Source organism: Dama dama, chromosome 9 (assembly GCF_033118175.1).
Source record: "Dama dama isolate Ldn47 chromosome 9, ASM3311817v1, whole genome shotgun sequence".
NCBI lineage: Eukaryota > Metazoa > Chordata > Mammalia > Artiodactyla > Cervidae > Dama > Dama dama.
In genome coordinates, this window is record NC_083689.1 from 17,406,616 (window position 1) to 17,424,686 (window position 18,071).

The window sequence follows — 18,071 nt, forward strand, 5'->3', positions numbered from 1 at the left end:
TAAGTGGGAAACCCAAAATAATTTCCCAATCCTGTTAAAGCAATTCCAAGAGGACAAATTGTGTAAAGAGAAAGCCAAGAGCTAGATAGATACATATATGTGACATTACCGTAGCATCTGAGTTTCCTGCAGCACATATTTGATTCTCCTGCCCTTTCCAGTCTCATGAACCAAAAAAGACAAAAAAAAAAAAAAAACACTAGCACTGAGATTAGACTATTCTTCTGATAATCCTCCAGAGGGCACGCTTAATGTCCTTGTTCCTTGGGCTATAGATATAGGGGTTCAGCATTGGGGTGACTACAGTGTACATCACTGAGGCCACTGCACCCTTCCTGGGGGAAAATGAGACAGCTGAGCTGAGGTATACACTCATGCCTGTTTCATAAAATAAACAAGCAACTGCCAGGTGAGAACCACAGGTGGAGAAGGCTTTGTACTTCCCACCTGATGAGGACACTCTCATAATGGAGGATATAATTCGAGTATATCAAGTATATCCATTCCCTGAGAATGGAATCCCACCAATGATGGTACTAATGAAATAGACTAATGTGATATTGATGGAGGTGTCAGAACAGGAAAGGTTGAGGAGTTGAGAAAGGTCACAGAAGAAATGAGGTATTTCACCATCTGCACAGAAGGTAAGCTGTGACATCACCAAGTAGTGCAGCAGGGAGGTCAAAAGGCTGATGGAAAATGACACCAGGACCAACAAGCCACAGAGGCAGAGGTTCATGATGACCAGGTAGTGTAGGGGGTGACAAATGGCCACCAACCTTTCATAGGGAATCACCATCTGAAGGAGACTCTCCAAACATGCAAAAAGAGAAAAAAAGGTCACCTGAGCCAGACACCCTGCATAGGGGATGGATTTGCTGTGTGTCTGGAGATTCACTAACATCTTGGGGACAGTGGTGGTGCTGAAACTGATGTCAGCCCAAGAACAAACTGGAAAGGAAGGAATACATGAGGGTGTGGAGGTGGGGGTCAGAGATGACAGTCAGAATGATGAGCAGGTTCCCAAACACAGTCACCAGGTATATGGACAGGAAGAGTCCAAAGAGGAGGGGCGGCAGGTCTGGATCATCTGAGAGGCCCAAGAGGAGGAATTCTGAGAGACCTGTTAGATTCTGAGGTTCCGTGTTGATGAGGTATCTTTACAAAGAAGGAGAGAGTGTTGAATGAGCAACAATTGTGGAGGCACCCAGATAAGTGTCCAAACTTTGTATTTAATAATTCACATAGTTTTCACTCTTGAAGACCACACACTCCAGCACCTTCAGCAATATTTCTCAATTGTGAAGACATCTTTTTTGATGCCCAGAGTATTCACCAGTTTCTTTTTTCTTCTTCTTTTTTCAATCCAGAGCTTCTGTTTAATCAAAAGACACTGTAGGAAATGAAAGGAAAGTCACAGAGGGACAGAACCCCTTAGTAACACGTTGGTTACTAGTTTTCTACTGTTGCCTCAACTCATTACCAACAGCCTAGGGACTTCAAAAACAAGGGGAATGTGTTATCACATAGTTCTACAGCTAGAAGTCTGGCATGGGTATGACTCGGGTAGAAGCAGGTTGTCAGCAGTGCTGGTTTCTTCTCAAGGTTCCAAGGAGGAGCTTGTTTCCAGCTTCTGCATGCTCCTTCTTCAAAGCATCAAGGGCTCACCCCTCTGACCCTACTTCCGTGGACCATCTCCCTCTGGTTGTGGCCAGGAAAGCCTCTCTGCTCTGAAGGACTCATGTGATTCAATAGACCCACCTGGATTTCACAGTGTCATCTCTCCATCTCGAGATTTTTAGTTTAAGCACATCTGCCAAGTTCCTGTCCCCATGTTCTGTGACATACTTATCAGTCCTGGGGATTAGGGCAGGGAATCTTTAGCAAGGGAAACTTTCTGCCTACCACAACCTACTAAAAAAATCATGGTCTCATACCCAGGCATTTTTTTTTCAAACTTTAAACCTTTTATTTTTTTATTGGGGTATACCCGATTAACAATGCTGTGGTAGTTTCAGGTGACCAGTGAAGGGACTCAGCCATACACATACGTGTATGCATTCTCGCCTCCCATCCAGGCTGCCACATAACATGGAGTAGAGTTCCATGTGCTATACAATAGATCCTTATTGATTAATTTTGAATATTGCTGTGTGCACATGACCTCCCTACACCTCCCACCCTGACCCCTGGCAAACAGTTTGTTTTCTAAGTCTGTGTCTCTTTCTATTTTGTAAGTAAGTTTATTTGTATTATCTTTTCAGATCCCACATATAAGGGATGTCATATGATATTTCTCCTTCTCTGACTTCTTTCACTCAGTATGACACTCTCTATGTCCATCCATGTTGCTGCAAACATACCAGAATATTTAAAGAACTCCTAGTTGTTGTTGTTCATTTGCTAAGTCATGTCCAACTCTTTTGCGACCCCATGGACTGTAGCCTGCCAGGCTCCTCTGTCCATGGGATTTCCCAGGCAAGAACACTGGAGTGGTTTGCCAATTTCTTCTTCTAGGAATCTTACTGACCCAGGGATCTAACCCACATCTCCTGCACTGGCAGGCAGATTCCTTTACCACTGAGCCTCCAGGGAAGTCATCATTAGTTTCTTTAGCACTGATTTTAAAGGCATGGGGCCAAAGAATATTAGCAAGATAAGGACATTTTGAGATAACAAGTCTATGAACACAATAATATATCTGCTCCCTAGTTTTAATGGGAAAATAAAAACAAAAAAATACTCTTCTGATTAAAAAAATTATATTTAGAGGACACTAAAAAGCACTCAAATATTCTGTATCTTTTCTAAATGCAGTGCAAGAAAGTTCATTGATTTGCAATGCAGTTCTAAAGAGATAAAACCTTACTCACTGGACTCTAAATTAAAATCAAATGTTCACAGTCAGATAGCATTCCTGTTTGCTAGTTAACTTTAAGTGTTTTTCCTCGCTTTTTGGTTTTATGAGATACATCTCTCATGGGGATAAGAACTCACTCAAATGTGTGGGTGGTTTGGTCAGTCTCTTCAGATGTAACTGATAAACACTTGGTCTTGGTGAACTTCACATTTTGATGAATATGTTTTTGTTGAAAGAACAAAGCCATTTGGCATTGCTGATCTTGAAGATAGTATTAATGTACAATGCGCCAACGAGTAACCACTAAATTTTAATATATATCTGAACTTGTTTTTCATATTTGCAAATTTTTAAAAATTGGAGTATAGTTGCTTTACAATGCTGTGTTAGTTTCTGCAGTACAACAAAGTGAATCACGCATGTGTACACACATATCCCCTCCCCCGTGGACCTCACTCCCGCTTCCCTATCCCACCCACTTAGGTCACCACAGAGCACCCAGCTGAGCTCTCTGCACTATACAGTAGCTTCCCACTGGCTATCTGTTTCATACAGTACACAAATGTCATTTCTAGTCTCCCAATTTATCCCACCCTTCTCCTGCTGCATGACCACAAGCCCATTCTCCATGTCTGTGTCTCTATTCCTGCCCTGCAAATAGGTTCATCTGTACTGTTTTTCTAGATTTTTTTTTCTAGATATTTGTTTATTTCTTTTGGACTCACTTCACTCTGTATGACTGTCTCTAGGTCCGGTCCATCCATGTCTCTACAAATGACCCAATGTCATTCTTTTTTATGGCTGAGTAACATTCCATTGTATATATGTACCACATCTTTATCCATTCATCTGTTGATGGATGTTTAGGTTGCTTGTATGTCCTGGTTATTGTGAATAGTGCTGCAAGGAACATTGGGGTGCATGTGTGTTTTTGATTTACGGTTTTCTCAGTGTGTGCCCAGCACTGTGATTGCTGGATCATATGGAAGCTGTATTTTTAATTTTTTTAAGGAACCTCAATACTGTTCTCCATAGTGGCTGTATTAATCTACATTCCTACCACTCCCTAACACCATACACAAAAATAAACCCAAAATAGATTAAAGACCTAAATATAAGACTGGGCAGTTAAAAGTTCTTAGAGGAAAACATCAGAAGAACACTCCTTGACATAAGGCACAGCAAGATCTTTTTTGACCTACCTCCTAAGATAATGAAAATAAAAGCAAATATAAAAATGGGACCTTGGCTCCAAAACATCATCTTTTCAAGAAAAATTCCCCAGAGAAGAACTAGAACATGAAAAACTTGCCCTGTTGTGGGTACTTCTGCAGATCCCACCTTGCTGTTCCTAGCCATACAGTCATAAATACCTCTTGTTTCTCTCACACCCATAGAGTCCTTCCATCACTGTTAGAATAAGCCACAGTCTTTCCAGTGGCAGAGTGCTACAAACATCTCAGTGTTCATCCCTCAGTCGTTTCTGACTCTTTATGACCTTTGGACTATAGCCCACCAGGCTCCTCTGTCCATGGGATTCTCCAGGCAAGAATATTAGAGTGGGTTGCCGTGTTCTCCTCCAAGGGATCTTCCCAACCCAGGAATCAAACCCGGGTCTCTGGCATCTCCTGCATTGCTTATTTCTAATCAATAAAGAGGTCATACCTCTCTCTAAATATATTTTTCTTTAAAACATTTGTGTTTGAACTCTTGGTGTTCATTAAGACAGTGTCCTTTTAGTTTTAAAGCAAGATATGTGAGATGTGGTCTGTTGTGACCTTCTACATCTTATCCTTGCAGTACTCCTGGCTCATAGTCTATGTATGAGGAACTCAGAGATTAATTCCTCATTAACTGATAGACAGAAAACTAGATATGTAGTTTTCTCAATTAAGCTGCATATATTTATCTAGTTTTCTGCCTATCAGATAATAAGAATATTCAATTACATTGGACATGGGACTTCCCAAGGGGCGCAGTGGTAAAGAACCTACCTGCCCTGCAGGAGACAAAAGAGATGTGGGGTCTATCCCTGGGTTGTGAAGATCCTCTGGGATAGGAAATGGCAACCAGCTCTAGTATTCTTGCCTGGAAAACTCCACGAACAGAGGAGCCTGAAGGGCTACAGTCTGTGGGGTTGCTAAGTGTTGGATACGATTGAGCACTGAGCACATTCAGCACAAATTGGACATGGAACCCTGGGAACCATTGCACTTATGGTAGTATCTGATGTGAGGGCAGTCTTGTGAGGATGGTCCTCTCAGTTTTGTGGTGTGGCAAGTTCTCTTCAGTATGAAAGGGCAGTGGAAAAAGTAAAGCCAAGTTGAAGCCAGTCAGAGGTCTATGAAAACCACCAGGGTGCTCTAAAGATGATCCCTTAGAGTTGGCTGCAGTTGGGGGAAAAGGAATCAAATGCTTACACACTCACATCATACACAGTCTTCGGATGTGGGCTGCCTTGGACTCTCTGTAGCAGAGGGAGATCCCTCTAGAAGTTGATTCTTTTCTAAAAAGTTTCTTTATTTTAATTGGAGCATAATTACTTTATAATATTGTGATAGTTTTGCCATACATCTACATGAATCTTGAGGGCTGAGTAACACCCAACATTTGGGGAAATTGTCTCTCATTTCTGACTGATTTTGTGTGTGTGTGTGTGGTAAAACAACATAATATTAATTTTACCCTGTTAACTATTTTTAAGTGTACAGTTAAGTGGCATTAAGTATATTCATATTGTTTTGCAACCATCACCACCATTCATCTCCAGAACTATTTTGTCTTCTCCAACTGAAACTCTGTGCCCATTAAACACTAACTCCCCTTTCCTCCTCCCAAAGCCTCTGGCAACCATCATTCTCTTCTCTGTCTATTCTTTGACTACTTTAGGTCCTTCATATCAGTGGAATCACTCAATTTCTGTTCTTTTTGTCTGATTATGTAATATGATTGGGCTTCCCTGGTGGCTCAGAGGGAAAAGTGTCTGCCTGCAATGAGGGAGACCTTGGTTCGATCCCCGGGTTGGGCAGATCCACTGGAGAAGGAAATGGCAACCCACTCCAGTACTCTTGCCTGGAAAATTCAACAGACAGAGGAGCGTGGTAGGCTACAGTCCATGGGATTGTGAAAAGTCACACACAATTGAGCAACTTCAGCTATGTAATAAAATTGGGGAGAAGTTAGACGGAATGGAATGGAGAATTATCACGAAAATTGGGAATTGACTTTGGTGGGTACTCTATATCTACCCTTCAGGAAGCACACATCCCAGTTTCCCTAGTAAAGTCCAAGTTAACAACTTCTTTTTCAAACTTAGTATTCATAGTGTCCTATTTTGATATCAGAATACTTTGGTTTGGAAATGAAATGAAATACCCATCCTATTTGCCCAAAATTCATTAAGGAGCAAAAGTATATTAGATGTCTTGGTCATTAAGGTAGGGTTTAGATACATGTAACAAATAGGGAATACAGAGTAAGGAATACATAGGAAAACATAGAGTAAGTTGTTGTTTAGTCACTAAGATGTTTTGGGACCTCAGGGACTGTAGCCTGCCAGGCTCCTCTGTCCATGAGATTTCCCAGGCAAGAATACTGGGGTGAGTTGCCATTTCCTTCTCCAGGAGATCTTCCCAACCCAGGGACTGAACCCCAATCTCCTGTACTGCAGGAGGATTCTTTACTGTTAGGCCAGCAGGAAAGCCCATAGATTCAGTATATGACAAGAAATAGATCTGTGTTTATTTGGAGGTGATAGAAATAAGACTGCCTGTGACTAAGGGCTTTGGGCAATACATAAGGAAATTGAGAAGTGTACAATGAGGTGGTGTGCAAAATCTTGGAAGGGTTATGACCCCCAAATAATGTCCCAATTTCAGTAGAGCTAATTTAAGAGGGAAAAAATGTGCAACCAGAAAGCCAGATTGCTACATATATGCTATGGAACTGCAGATTCACAGTTACTTGTTGCACATATTTGATTTTACTGTCTTTTACAGTCTTAACAAACAGCAACAGAAAAATTACACAAGTATTGAAATTAGGCTTTTCTGATGATAATTCTCCACAGGGCACTCTTGATGTCCTTGTTCCTTAGGCTGTAGATGAAGGGGTTCAGCATAGGGGTGACCACTGTGTACATCACTGAGGCCACTGCACCCCTCCTGAGGGAAGATGAGACAGTGGAGCTGAGATATACCCCAAGGCCAGTTCCATAAAATAAGCAAACAACTGACAGATGAGAACCACAGGTAGAGAAGGCTTTGTACTTCCCATCTGATGAGGAGACTCTCAGAATGGAGGATATAATTCGAGTATAAGAGTAAATGATCCCCGAGAGTGGAACTCCACCCAAGACGGCACCAATGAAATAGATTAACATGTTATTGATGAAGGTGTCAGAACAGGAAAGGTTGAGGAGTTGAGAAAGTTCACAAAAGAAATGAGGGATTTCCACTTCTGCACAGAAGGTAAGCTGTGACACCATCAAGTAGTGCAGCAGGGAGGTCAAAAGGCTGATGGAGAATGACACCAGGGCCAACAAGCAACAGAAGCGGGGGCTGATGATGACCAGGTAGTGCAGAGGGTGACAGATGGCCACCAACCGGTCATAGGCCATCACTGTCAGAAGGAGACTCTCCAAAAAGGCAAAAAGAGAAAAAAAGGTCAGTTGAGTTAGGCAGCCTGCATAGGTGATGGATTTGCTGTGTGTCTGGAGGTTCACTAGGGTCTTGGGGATGGTAGTGGTGCTGAAACTGACATCAGTCAATGATAGGTTAGAAAGGAAGGTGTACATGGGGATGTGGAGGTGGGAATCAGAGATGACAGCCAGGATGATGAGCAGGTTCCCAAGCACAGTGACCAGGTAGATGGACAGGAAGAGTCCAAAGAGGAGGGGCTGCAGGTCTGGATCATCTGAGAGGCCCAGGAGGAGGAATTCTGAGACACCTGTTAGATTCGGTGGTTTCATGTTGATGGGACACCTTTCAAAAAAAGTAGAGAGTATTGAATACACAAAACAATGGTAGAGGCACCTAGATAAGTGTCCAAACTGGATTTAATCAATTCACAAATAAAGTATTAGAGGAAAAACATAGGAAGAACATTCCTTGACATAAATCATATATGTCCATAACCATAAATAAGATAATCATAATTGAGATGAAAAGACAAACCTCAAAATAGGAAAAACTATTTGCAAATGAAGCTACAGACAAAGAATTAATCCTCAAAATATAGAAAGAGCCTGTGAAACTCAATATCAGAAAAAAAAGTTGATAAAAAATGGGTGGAAGGCCTACATAACATGTTTCCAAAGACACACAGAATTTTTTTTCAATTGGTATCAATACTTTCAGAAAAAGATTGGAGGTTGAGTTTACATTTTGCTGTATTTGTTTGTCACGGCCAGGTAAAACTTCTTAAACATCCCTCTACTCCTGAATATATATGAAGGCTTGATTTTTCATCAAATCCCACCTCTTATGAATGGTCAAAAAATTTAAGACCTAATCAGGTCTCAAACACTAAGTTGGCCTCCTTATGCCAGCTTAAGAGAGCTTTTCATGCCAATTCTTCCTTATAGAGAGTTTGTGTTTCTCCTAAATTCAGCCCCTTGAATGTTGGCTGGATTGGCAGGAGAGAATACTGTCACAGTGACTTGTAAATGGAGTGTCACTTTTGCCCTGTAAACGGAGTGTCACAAGTGACAATACTGTCAAGGTGCCTTATAAACGGAGTTTCACTGTCTGCATTTGAATCTGACTTTATCCCCTTCTCTACCACAGAGCCTGATCAAAATTACATTAAAATCAAAATTCCTATCCTCAGGTGGAAAATGATAATAAGGCATGTTGCTCTCTTTTGGGGGATGGGAATACAGATAAAGGGCTTCCCTGTTGGCTCAAAGAACAAAGAATCTGTCTGCAATAGTGGAGACCTGGTTTCAGTCCCTGGGTTTGGAAGATCCTCTGAAAAACAGAATGGCAACCCACTCCAGTATTCTTGCAGTTTTCCTGGTGGCTCAGATGGTAAAGAGTCTACCGGTAATGCAGGTGACCCAGGTTTGATCCCTGGATTGGGAAGATCCCCTGGAGAAGGGAATGGCAACCCACTCTAGTATTCTTGCCTGGAGAATTCCATTGACAGAGGAACCTGGCAGACTACAGTCCATGGGGTTGTAAAGAGTTGGACATGAATTAGTGACTAAAACATTCACACTTCCAATGCAAATAAAATAACAAACTACATTAAAAAATTACTCCAGCCTCTGGCATATGGATTCCTATATAAGTCTTTATAATACTGTGGTTATTGTCATCATTTCATCACCATCACCTTCAAGATCAACTGGAGTACTTAGGGAACACTTTTAGAAGGACTCATTTCCTAATCAGGTAGAAAAGATGCCCAAGGAAGATAGAATCAGTGTGGAAGGAAAACAAAACTTGAAAAGGCATTCTAGGATCCCCACCACTAACAATAACATAAACCTCGTAGGCTTTGAGCTGATCTTTGCATTTTGGTGGCCTCCCACTGACTATTATAACTGTCCCACTGCCTTGATGGTGAGCATACAAGTCTCCCTCATCCCTCCTGCATTCAGTGTCTCCCACTGTACTTGGCACTCTCTGGGCTGGGCTGTGTCTCTGCTGGACCAGAACTGAGGGTTGCAGATTGGTTGCCTGTCCCCTACCTGCTGTTGGATGAAGACTGAAGCTTTGTCCTAAGAACAGGCAGTAAGACAGACTCAGGTGTGGGACTCCTGGTGCAGACAATAACTCTGGGAGGATGAGACACACAGGTATGGATCCCATTGGACTAGAGCTGGCTAACTGAAGGTCTGGGAAGCACAGCCTGATTATTTACAGTAATTCAGCCTGGAGACCTCCATGCACAGAGCAGATAATTAGCCAAACTGGTCCGTGGTCTCTCAGCCCCTGAGGGTTTGCTAATTTAATGGAGGAGGAAAAGGAGAAAAGTGAATGTATTAGGAAAGATCCAGTAGAGCCTGGAAGAGGCTGATTTGTATTCCTCACCTCTGCCTTCCAGTTTATTTTCTCATCATAAAATTCAGACACTTTTTTTTTCTCAATTAGGGGAAGCAATACATGATTTTATGTCTGTAAATTCACTGAATTAATCATGAAATCTAGAGAGATTTTGGTCTTCTCTTCAAAGAATGTGATTATATTTCTATTTTCATGGTTAAGTTTTCTGTCTCTGGCATTGTCATATTTTTCTTTCTGTAGTCCTGGTCTCAAGTTTTGGGCTTTCTGTCTTGGAGATTTATGGTCTTTGTTATTATATTTTTTGAATTTGGAGCCAAGATACCCAAAGTGAGAGTCACTCTGGGAAGCACTGCACTTGTGTTGGAGTCTGAAATGAGGACAGTCTTGTGAGAACTGTTCCATAGACTCTGCAGTTTGGCAAACTCTCTGTAGCATGAAAGGGCAGTGGAAAAGTCAAGCCAAGCTGAAGACCCTCAAAGTTCTATGAAAACCACCAGGGTGCTCTAAAGATGATCCCTTAGAGTTGGGTGCAATTGGGGGAAAGGAACCAAATGCTTACACCTTCCCCCATATTATGCAGTCCTCAGATGTGGGCTCTCTGAAGCTGAGGCAGGTACCTCTAGAAGTTGATTCCTGAGGGCTAACACCCAAACTTGGAGCATTTCATCTCTCATTTCTGACAGGAGATTTTTTTTGTTGTGGTAAGAAAAAAAAATAACATAACATTTACCTCCTAACTATTTTTAAGTGTACAGTTCAACAGCATTAAGTTCATTCACATTATTGAGCAACCATCACCACCATCTGTCTCCAGAACTATTTCATCTTCCCCTAATGGACACTCTGTGCCCATTGAACACTAACTCCCCTTTTCCTGATCCCAAAGCCTCTTGCAACCATCATTTTCTTTAAATTTGACTACTTTAGCTGTGGAATCATTCAGTGTTTTGTCCCTTTCTGTCTCACTAAGTAATATGATTGGGGAGAAGTTAGATGGAATGGGAAGGAGATTTATCAGAAAATTTTGGAATCAATTTTGCTCTGGTAGGTAGTCTCCTCGCTACTCCTTGGGAAGCATAAACCCCAGTTTTCCTAGGAAAGTCCCAATTGATAACTGCTTATGTACACTCAGTATTCATAGTGCCCTATTTCAATTTCCAAAGTTCTCTGATTTGGAAATGATATACCCATCCTATTTTCACAAAAAGATTATTAACAAGCAATAATATATTGGATGTGTTGATCATTATAGTACAGTATAGATACATATGACAAATAGGGAATAATAAAAGGAAAAGTATAGAATCAATATATAGCAAGAAATAGAGCTGTGTTTCCTTCCTTGCAAGGAAAGTTATGACAAACATAGATAGCCTATTAAAAAGCAGAGACATCACTTTGCTGACAAAGGTCAAAATCATTTTTCTAGTAGTTATGTACAGATGTGAGAGTTGGACCATGAAGGCTGAGCACCAATGAATTGATGCTTCTGATTTGTGGTGCTAGAGAAGACTCTTGAGAATCCCTTGGACTGCAACGAGATTAAACCAGTCAATTCTAAAGGAAATCAACTCTGAATATTCATTGGAAAAACTGATGCTGAAGCTTCAACTTCAATACTTCAGCCACCCGATGCAAGAGTTGACTCATTGGAAAATACCTTGATGATGGGAAAGATTAAGGGCAGGAAAAGTGGGTGGCAAAGGATGATATAGTTAGATACCATCACCAAATCAACGCACATGAATTTGAGCAAACTCCAGGAGATAGTGGAGTACAGAGGAGCCTGCTATGCTACAGTTCATGGAATTGCAAGAGTTGGACATGACTCAGATACTGAACAACAACAGCAAAGAGCTGAATTTATTTTGTAACTATAGAAACAAGACTGCCAGGGACCAAGGGCTCTGTGTAATACATAAGGAAATTGAAAAGGTGTAGTGATGTGGTATGCAAAATCTTGGAATGATTATGACTAGGGTGACTAAATAATGTTCCAATTCCATTAGAGCTATTTTAATAGGAAAAGTATATAAACAGAGAGCTAGATAGGTACATATATGGTGTGAGACTGAATATTCAGAATCACTTGTTGCACATATTTGTTGTTACTGCCTTTAATAGTCTTAGGAACACACACACACATATGACACACGTATTGAAATTAGGTTCTTCTGATGATAATTCTCCACAGGGCACTCTTGATGTCCTTGTTCCTTAGGCTGTAGATGAAGGGGTTCAGCATAGGGGTGACCACAGTATACATCACCGAGGCCACTGCACCCTTCCTGTGGGAAGATGAGACAGCTGAGCTGAGGTATACCCCAAGGCCAGTTCCATAAAATAAGCAAACAACTGACAGATGAGCACCACAGGTGGAAAAGGCTTTGTACTTCCCACCTGAAGATGATACTCTTAGAATGGAGGAAATAATTTGAGTATAGGAGTAAAGGATCCCCGAGAGTGGAACTCCACCCAAGATGGCACCAATGAAATAGATTAATATGTTATTGATGAAGGTGTCAGAACAGGAAAGGTTGAAGAGTTGAGGAGGATCATAAAAGAAATGAGGAACTTCCACTCTGGCACAGAAGGTAAGCTGTGACACCATCAAGTAGTGCAGCAGGGAGGTCAAAAGGCTGATGGAGAATGACACCAGGGCCAACAAGCCACAGAGGCGGGGGTTCATGATGACCAGGTAGTGCAGAGGGTGGCAAATGGCCACCAACCGGTCATAGGCCATCACTGTCAGAAGGAGACTCTCCAAAAAGGCAAAAAGAGAAAAAAAGGTCAGTTGAGTTAGGCAGCCTGCATAGGTGATGGATTTGCTGTGTGTCTGGAGGTTCACTAGCGTCTTGGGGATGGTGGTAGTGCTGAAACTGACATCAGTCAAGGACAGATTGGAGAGGAAGAAGTACATAGGGGTGTGGAGGTGGGAATCAGAGATGACAGCCAGGATGATGAGCAGGTTCCCAAGCACAGTGACCAGGTAGATGGACAAGAAGAGTCCAAAGAGGAGGGGCTGCAGGTCTGGATCATCTGAGAGGCCCAAGAGGAGGAATTCAGAGACACCTGTTAAATTCTTTTTTTCCATGTAGATGGGACACCTTATGAAACGAAGAGTGTTGAATAAGCAAAACAATAGTAGAGGCACCCAAAGAAGTGTCCATACTTTGGATTTAAGCAATTAACAAATAAAATATTCATACTTGATGACCACATGGCCTAGCATCTTTAGCAATATTTCTCAGTTGTGAGCACATCATTAATGAGGCCCCAAATATCATTTGCTTCTTTACTTACTTATTTTAGAGGCATGGGGCCAAAGAATGCAAGAGAAGTAAGGACTTTTTGACATAATAAATCCATGAACATGATGTAATATGTGTCCCCTTAGTTTTGAAGGAAAAATCTATAGTAAAAGTTTTTTCTCTCTTAGAGAAGTCATTCTAATTAAAGGACACTAAAAAGCATTCAAATATACTGTATCTTATCCAAATGTTGTGCAAGAAACTCTCTTGATTTGTAACATAGTCCTAAACAGCTAAAACCACTCTCTGGGGGAAAGACCCAGAGGAATCGGGTGGAGAGGGAGGTGGGAGGGGGGATTGGGATGGGGAATACATGTAAATCCATGGCTGATTCATGTCAATGTATGACAAAAACCACTACAAAAAATAAAAATAAAAAAATAAACTAAGAAAAAAAATTCATAATCAGATAGCATTTCTATTTTTTAATTAACTTCTAGAGGTTTTTCATATTTATTTGGTTTTATGACATCCATCTTCCACGGAAATATGTGTTCACTCAAATATGTGTGTTGTGGTCAAAGTCTTTTCACATGTAACTCAAATATAAATATTTGCTCTGAGTGGACTTCATACTTCTATAAATGCATTTTTAATATCTCTTTTTCCCTTAATTTATTTATTTTTAATCAAAGGATAATTATAATATTATGTTGGTTTCTGCCATACATCAGCATGGATGAGTCATAGGCATACATATGTCCCTTCCTTTTTGAGCCTCCCTTCCACCTTCCACCCCTCTCGGTTGTCACAGAACCCCAGTGTGAGTTTGCTGAGTCACACAGCAAATTCCTACTGGCTATACATTTTTTAAAAATTTTTAGTTGAATGATAATTGCTTTACAAAATTTTGAAGCATAAAATCATACACTATCACTGAACCTGAAGATAGCACTCATATGTTATGCACCCAATGATTAATTAATAAACTGTAATTAAGACTCTGAACTTGCTTTTCTTATTGCAGAGTATTTTTCTATCAGTGTTATAACAGTCTCAGGGAAAGTTCTGAAATTGAGATTGCTGTTTGCTGTTTGTTTGTTTGTTTGTAGTGGCTAGGTAACATTTCTTAACTATGATATATCTTTAATCCTAAAGGTTTGTGAAGGGTTGATTTCTCATCAGATCCAACCTCTTATGAACTATCAAAAAATTTAAGACCAAATAAGTTCTCAACATTAAGTGGGCTTCTCATGCCAGTTTAAGAGCTTTTTAAGCCAATTATTTTTTTTTCTCATTTAATTAATTTATTTTTATTGGAAGATAATTGCTTTACAGAATTTTGCTGTTTTCTGTCAAACCTCAACATGAGTCAGCCATAGGTATAAATTCTTTCTTACAGAGAATTTGTATTTCTTTTAAATTCAGCACCCTGAATGCAGTTTGGGTTGGCAGGAGAGAAATCTGTTTAGGTGCCTTGTAAACGGAGTTTTGGGCTTCATTGGTGGCTCAGTGGTAAAGAATCTGCCTGCAATGCAAGAGACCTGGGTTCAGTCCCTGGGTTGGGAAGATCCCCTGGAGAAGAAAATGGCAACTCACTCCAGGATTCTTAGCAGGAAAAACCCCATGGACAGAGGAGCCTGATGGGCTACAGTCCTTGGGGTCTCAAAGAGTTCAACATGACTTAGCCACTGAATAATAAACAAAATGGAATTTCACTGTCTGTATTCAAATCAGACTTTACCTTCTCTCTACCATGGGGCAAGATTGAAATTACATTAAAATACTGTGCTCCTGTGCTCCTAAAATGATAATAAAGCACGTTGCTCTCTTTTGGGGGGGTAATGATGCAGGTAAAAGAAAACAAGTCACATAAAAACATTGGTTCAGAGCCTGGCACATGAATTCCTACATAAGGCTTTGTGTTTATTGTCACGACTTGCATCACTATCACCGTCACGATCACTTGTGGCACTTGAAGGACACTTTGCTGTGCTGTGCTAAGTCGCTTTCATCACATCCAGCTCTGAGACCTCACAAACTGCAGCCCGCCAGGCTCCTCTGTCCATGGACTTCTGCTTGCAAGAATACTGCAGTGGGTTGCCATGCCCTCCACCAGGGGATCTTCCTGACCCAGGGATCGAACTTGCGTCTCCTGAGGCTCCTGATTTGCAGGCAGATTCTTTACCACTGAGCCACTGGGGAAGCCCAGAGGGTACTTCAGAGAAAATTATTACTTGCTCAAGTTAAAAAAAAAGATGCCTAAGGAAGACAGGATAATTATGGGAGGAAAACAGACATTTAAATAAAAGTTCTAGCATCCCCACCAGTAACAATAGCATCAACTTCATAGGCTTCTGAGCTGATCTATCCATTTTGGTGTCCTTCTACTGGCTATCCTATCTGTCCTCTACTTTGATGATGAGAAGGCAAGGCTCCCCCAATCCCTCCTGCTTCAGTGTCTCCCACTGCACTTGGCACTCACTGGGCTGGGCTGTGTCTCTGCTGGGGCAGGACTAAGGGATGCAGATGTCTCACATCTCCCCTACCTGGTGTTGGATAAGGGCTGAGAGTTTGTCCTCAGAACATGCAGGAAAACAGTCTCAGGTATGTGCTTCCTGGTGCAGACAACATCTCCAGGAAAATGAGACACACAGATATAGAACCCATTGGACTGGAGCTGGCTAGCGGAAGGGCTGGGAAGCACAGGCTGATTATTTACAGTGATACAGCCTGGAGACCTCCATGCATCTAGAAGACAATTAGCCAAATTGGCCCATGGCCTCTCAATCTCTGAGGATTTGCTAACTTCATGGAAGAAGAAAAGGAGAAAAGTGAATGTATAAGGAAGGACCTAGACCCTTCCTACTCCCAAGAAGAGGTTGACCTCTACTTTTCACCTCTGAGTTCCAAGTTATTTATCTCACCATAAAATTCACACACTTATTTATTCAGTGAGAGAAAGCAATATGTGATTTTAATCTGTAAATCTTTGATTAGTCATATAATTTAGAGAGATCTATGCCTTCCATGGGCTTCCCAAGTGGTGCTAGTGGTAAAGAACCTGCCTGCCAATGCAAGAGACACAAGAAACATGGGTTCAGTCCTGGGTCAGGAAGATCCCCTGGAGCGAGGCAGAGCAACACACTCCAGTATTCTTGCCTGGAGAATGCCATGGACAGAGGAGCCTGGCAAGCTACAGTCCATGGGGTCGCAAAGAGTCCCAACACTATTGAATCGACTTCACCTGCACATATGCATGTCTTCCATACCAAAATTCTGATAGTATTTCTATTTCCTTAATTAAGATTTATATCTCTGAGAGCTTGATACTGTTTTTTTTTTTTTTTTTTTTTTTTTTTTAATAGTCCTGTTTTGGGGTTTTGGAATTCATGTCTTGGAAATTTATGGTTTTTGCTATTTTGAATGACAGTTCCAATTCTAGTTCTAATTCTATTGGAATTTAAAATGTTTCAATTCAATTAGTTTAAAATTTAGCTCTACGTTTTCTGCTCAGCTGGTTGGTGTATGTTGTTATATTCTACACTGTTTATTGTGATGCATTCATCTGTTATTTTTCTTAAATACTTCTAGGCATCTCAGAGTCTACATTCAAAACGTAGGCCTGAGCTATATACTCTTGTCAAGTCTTGACTGGAAGAGTATCTGAATGCCAGCTCACTTACATGGCTATTGGTAAGATTGAGTCTTTTGTGGGCCAGAGGACTCCCTTAGTTTCTTATCAAATGGGCTTCTGACAACAGGACAACTGACTTCTATCAGTGCAAGGTGGTAAGATGTCAAGAGAGGGCTGGCAAGATGAAATCTGAATCCTGGTGATGGAGGGTGGGAAGGGATGGATTGGGAGTTTTGAATCAGCAGATGCAAGCTAGTGTATATATTAAATAGAATGAATAAACAAGGCCCTACTGTGTAGCACAGGGAACTATATTCAATATCCCTTAAAAAGCAATAATGGAAAAGAAAATAACAAAGCTCAGTCTTTCTGGATGTTTGTGTTGGCAGATTGAGTTTTTTCTCATTTTAAGAAATTAGAAACTAACAAATTATTGCTTTTTTCCTTCAGTTTCCCCCTGAAACCCTATGCATGTTGCTCCTTCTCCAATTGGTATGTTTTGAAAAGAAAAAAAAAAAAAATGTGCCAATTTATCACATCATGAGAAAAATATTTTTATCTTCAAGTAATTGGGGGGAAAAGATAGTCTCATTAACAAAGTAATGTGATTTATCTCACATGTATTATGACCATAGTCATAAGAGCTTGGAGTTGCAGGTAACATATTCTAATCTTGACCTCAGGTCCTGAGTGTGAATGCTGTTGGTTGCTTTCAGCTCAATAACTCAACATCTTTGTGGTCAGAAATGAGATCTTGAAAATTAGAAAAACTATTTGGGACTTTATTCCATTGGAAGTTTTCAAAAGGTAAGTGATGGAATCTGATTGACTCTTCAAGTCACATAATCCTTTTCTACTCTGGGGTCATATTACATGGTGGCATGAGGTCAACTCTAAAGTCTGGAAGCCTGAGTTCAAATCCCTTCACCACCTCTTACAAAAGCATGAATCCATGTATGTATAGCTTAAACTTACCTTATACCTAGGTGAAATTATGGTAAAATGGGGCATGAGAAAAGTATCCAACTTATAGGTGTGTGGGAAGAATGAAATTAGCTAACAGAAGGAGATGCTGAGATAGCTGCCTAGCAGTAGCCATAACTCTGTTATTAGTGGTGGTGGTAGAACATAATAATGATTATTTCAGTATTGTGAAAGTGAAAGTGAAGTGAAAGTTGCTCAGTCATGTCTGACTCTTTGTGACCCCATGGATAGTTCATGGAGTTCTCCAGGCCAGAACACTGGAGTGGGTAGCCTTTCCCTTCTCTAGGGGATCTTCCCAACCCAGGGATTGAATCCAGGGATCGAACCCA

General features: G+C 40.9%; 2 protein-coding genes and 1 pseudogene across 2 annotated transcripts; all 3 read right to left on the reverse strand.

The window, feature by feature from the left end:
* Positions 1-211: 211 nt before the first annotated feature.
* On the reverse strand, positions 212-4,268 carry LOC133062753 (olfactory receptor 7E178-like; annotated as a pseudogene).
* A 2,631-nt stretch (positions 4,269-6,899) lies between these two features.
* LOC133061247 (olfactory receptor 7E178-like) lies at positions 6,900-7,847 on the reverse strand. Its single transcript, XM_061149236.1, has one exon. The coding sequence runs from the start codon at positions 7,827-7,829 to the stop codon at positions 6,900-6,902; it is 930 nt and encodes a 309-aa protein (XP_061005219.1). The 5' UTR covers positions 7,830-7,847.
* A 4,187-nt stretch (positions 7,848-12,034) lies between these two features.
* LOC133061248 (olfactory receptor 7E178-like) lies at positions 12,035-12,973 on the reverse strand. Its single transcript, XM_061149237.1, has one exon. The coding sequence runs from the start codon at positions 12,962-12,964 to the stop codon at positions 12,035-12,037; it is 930 nt and encodes a 309-aa protein (XP_061005220.1). The 5' UTR covers positions 12,965-12,973.
* Positions 12,974-18,071: the final 5,098 nt, after the last annotated feature.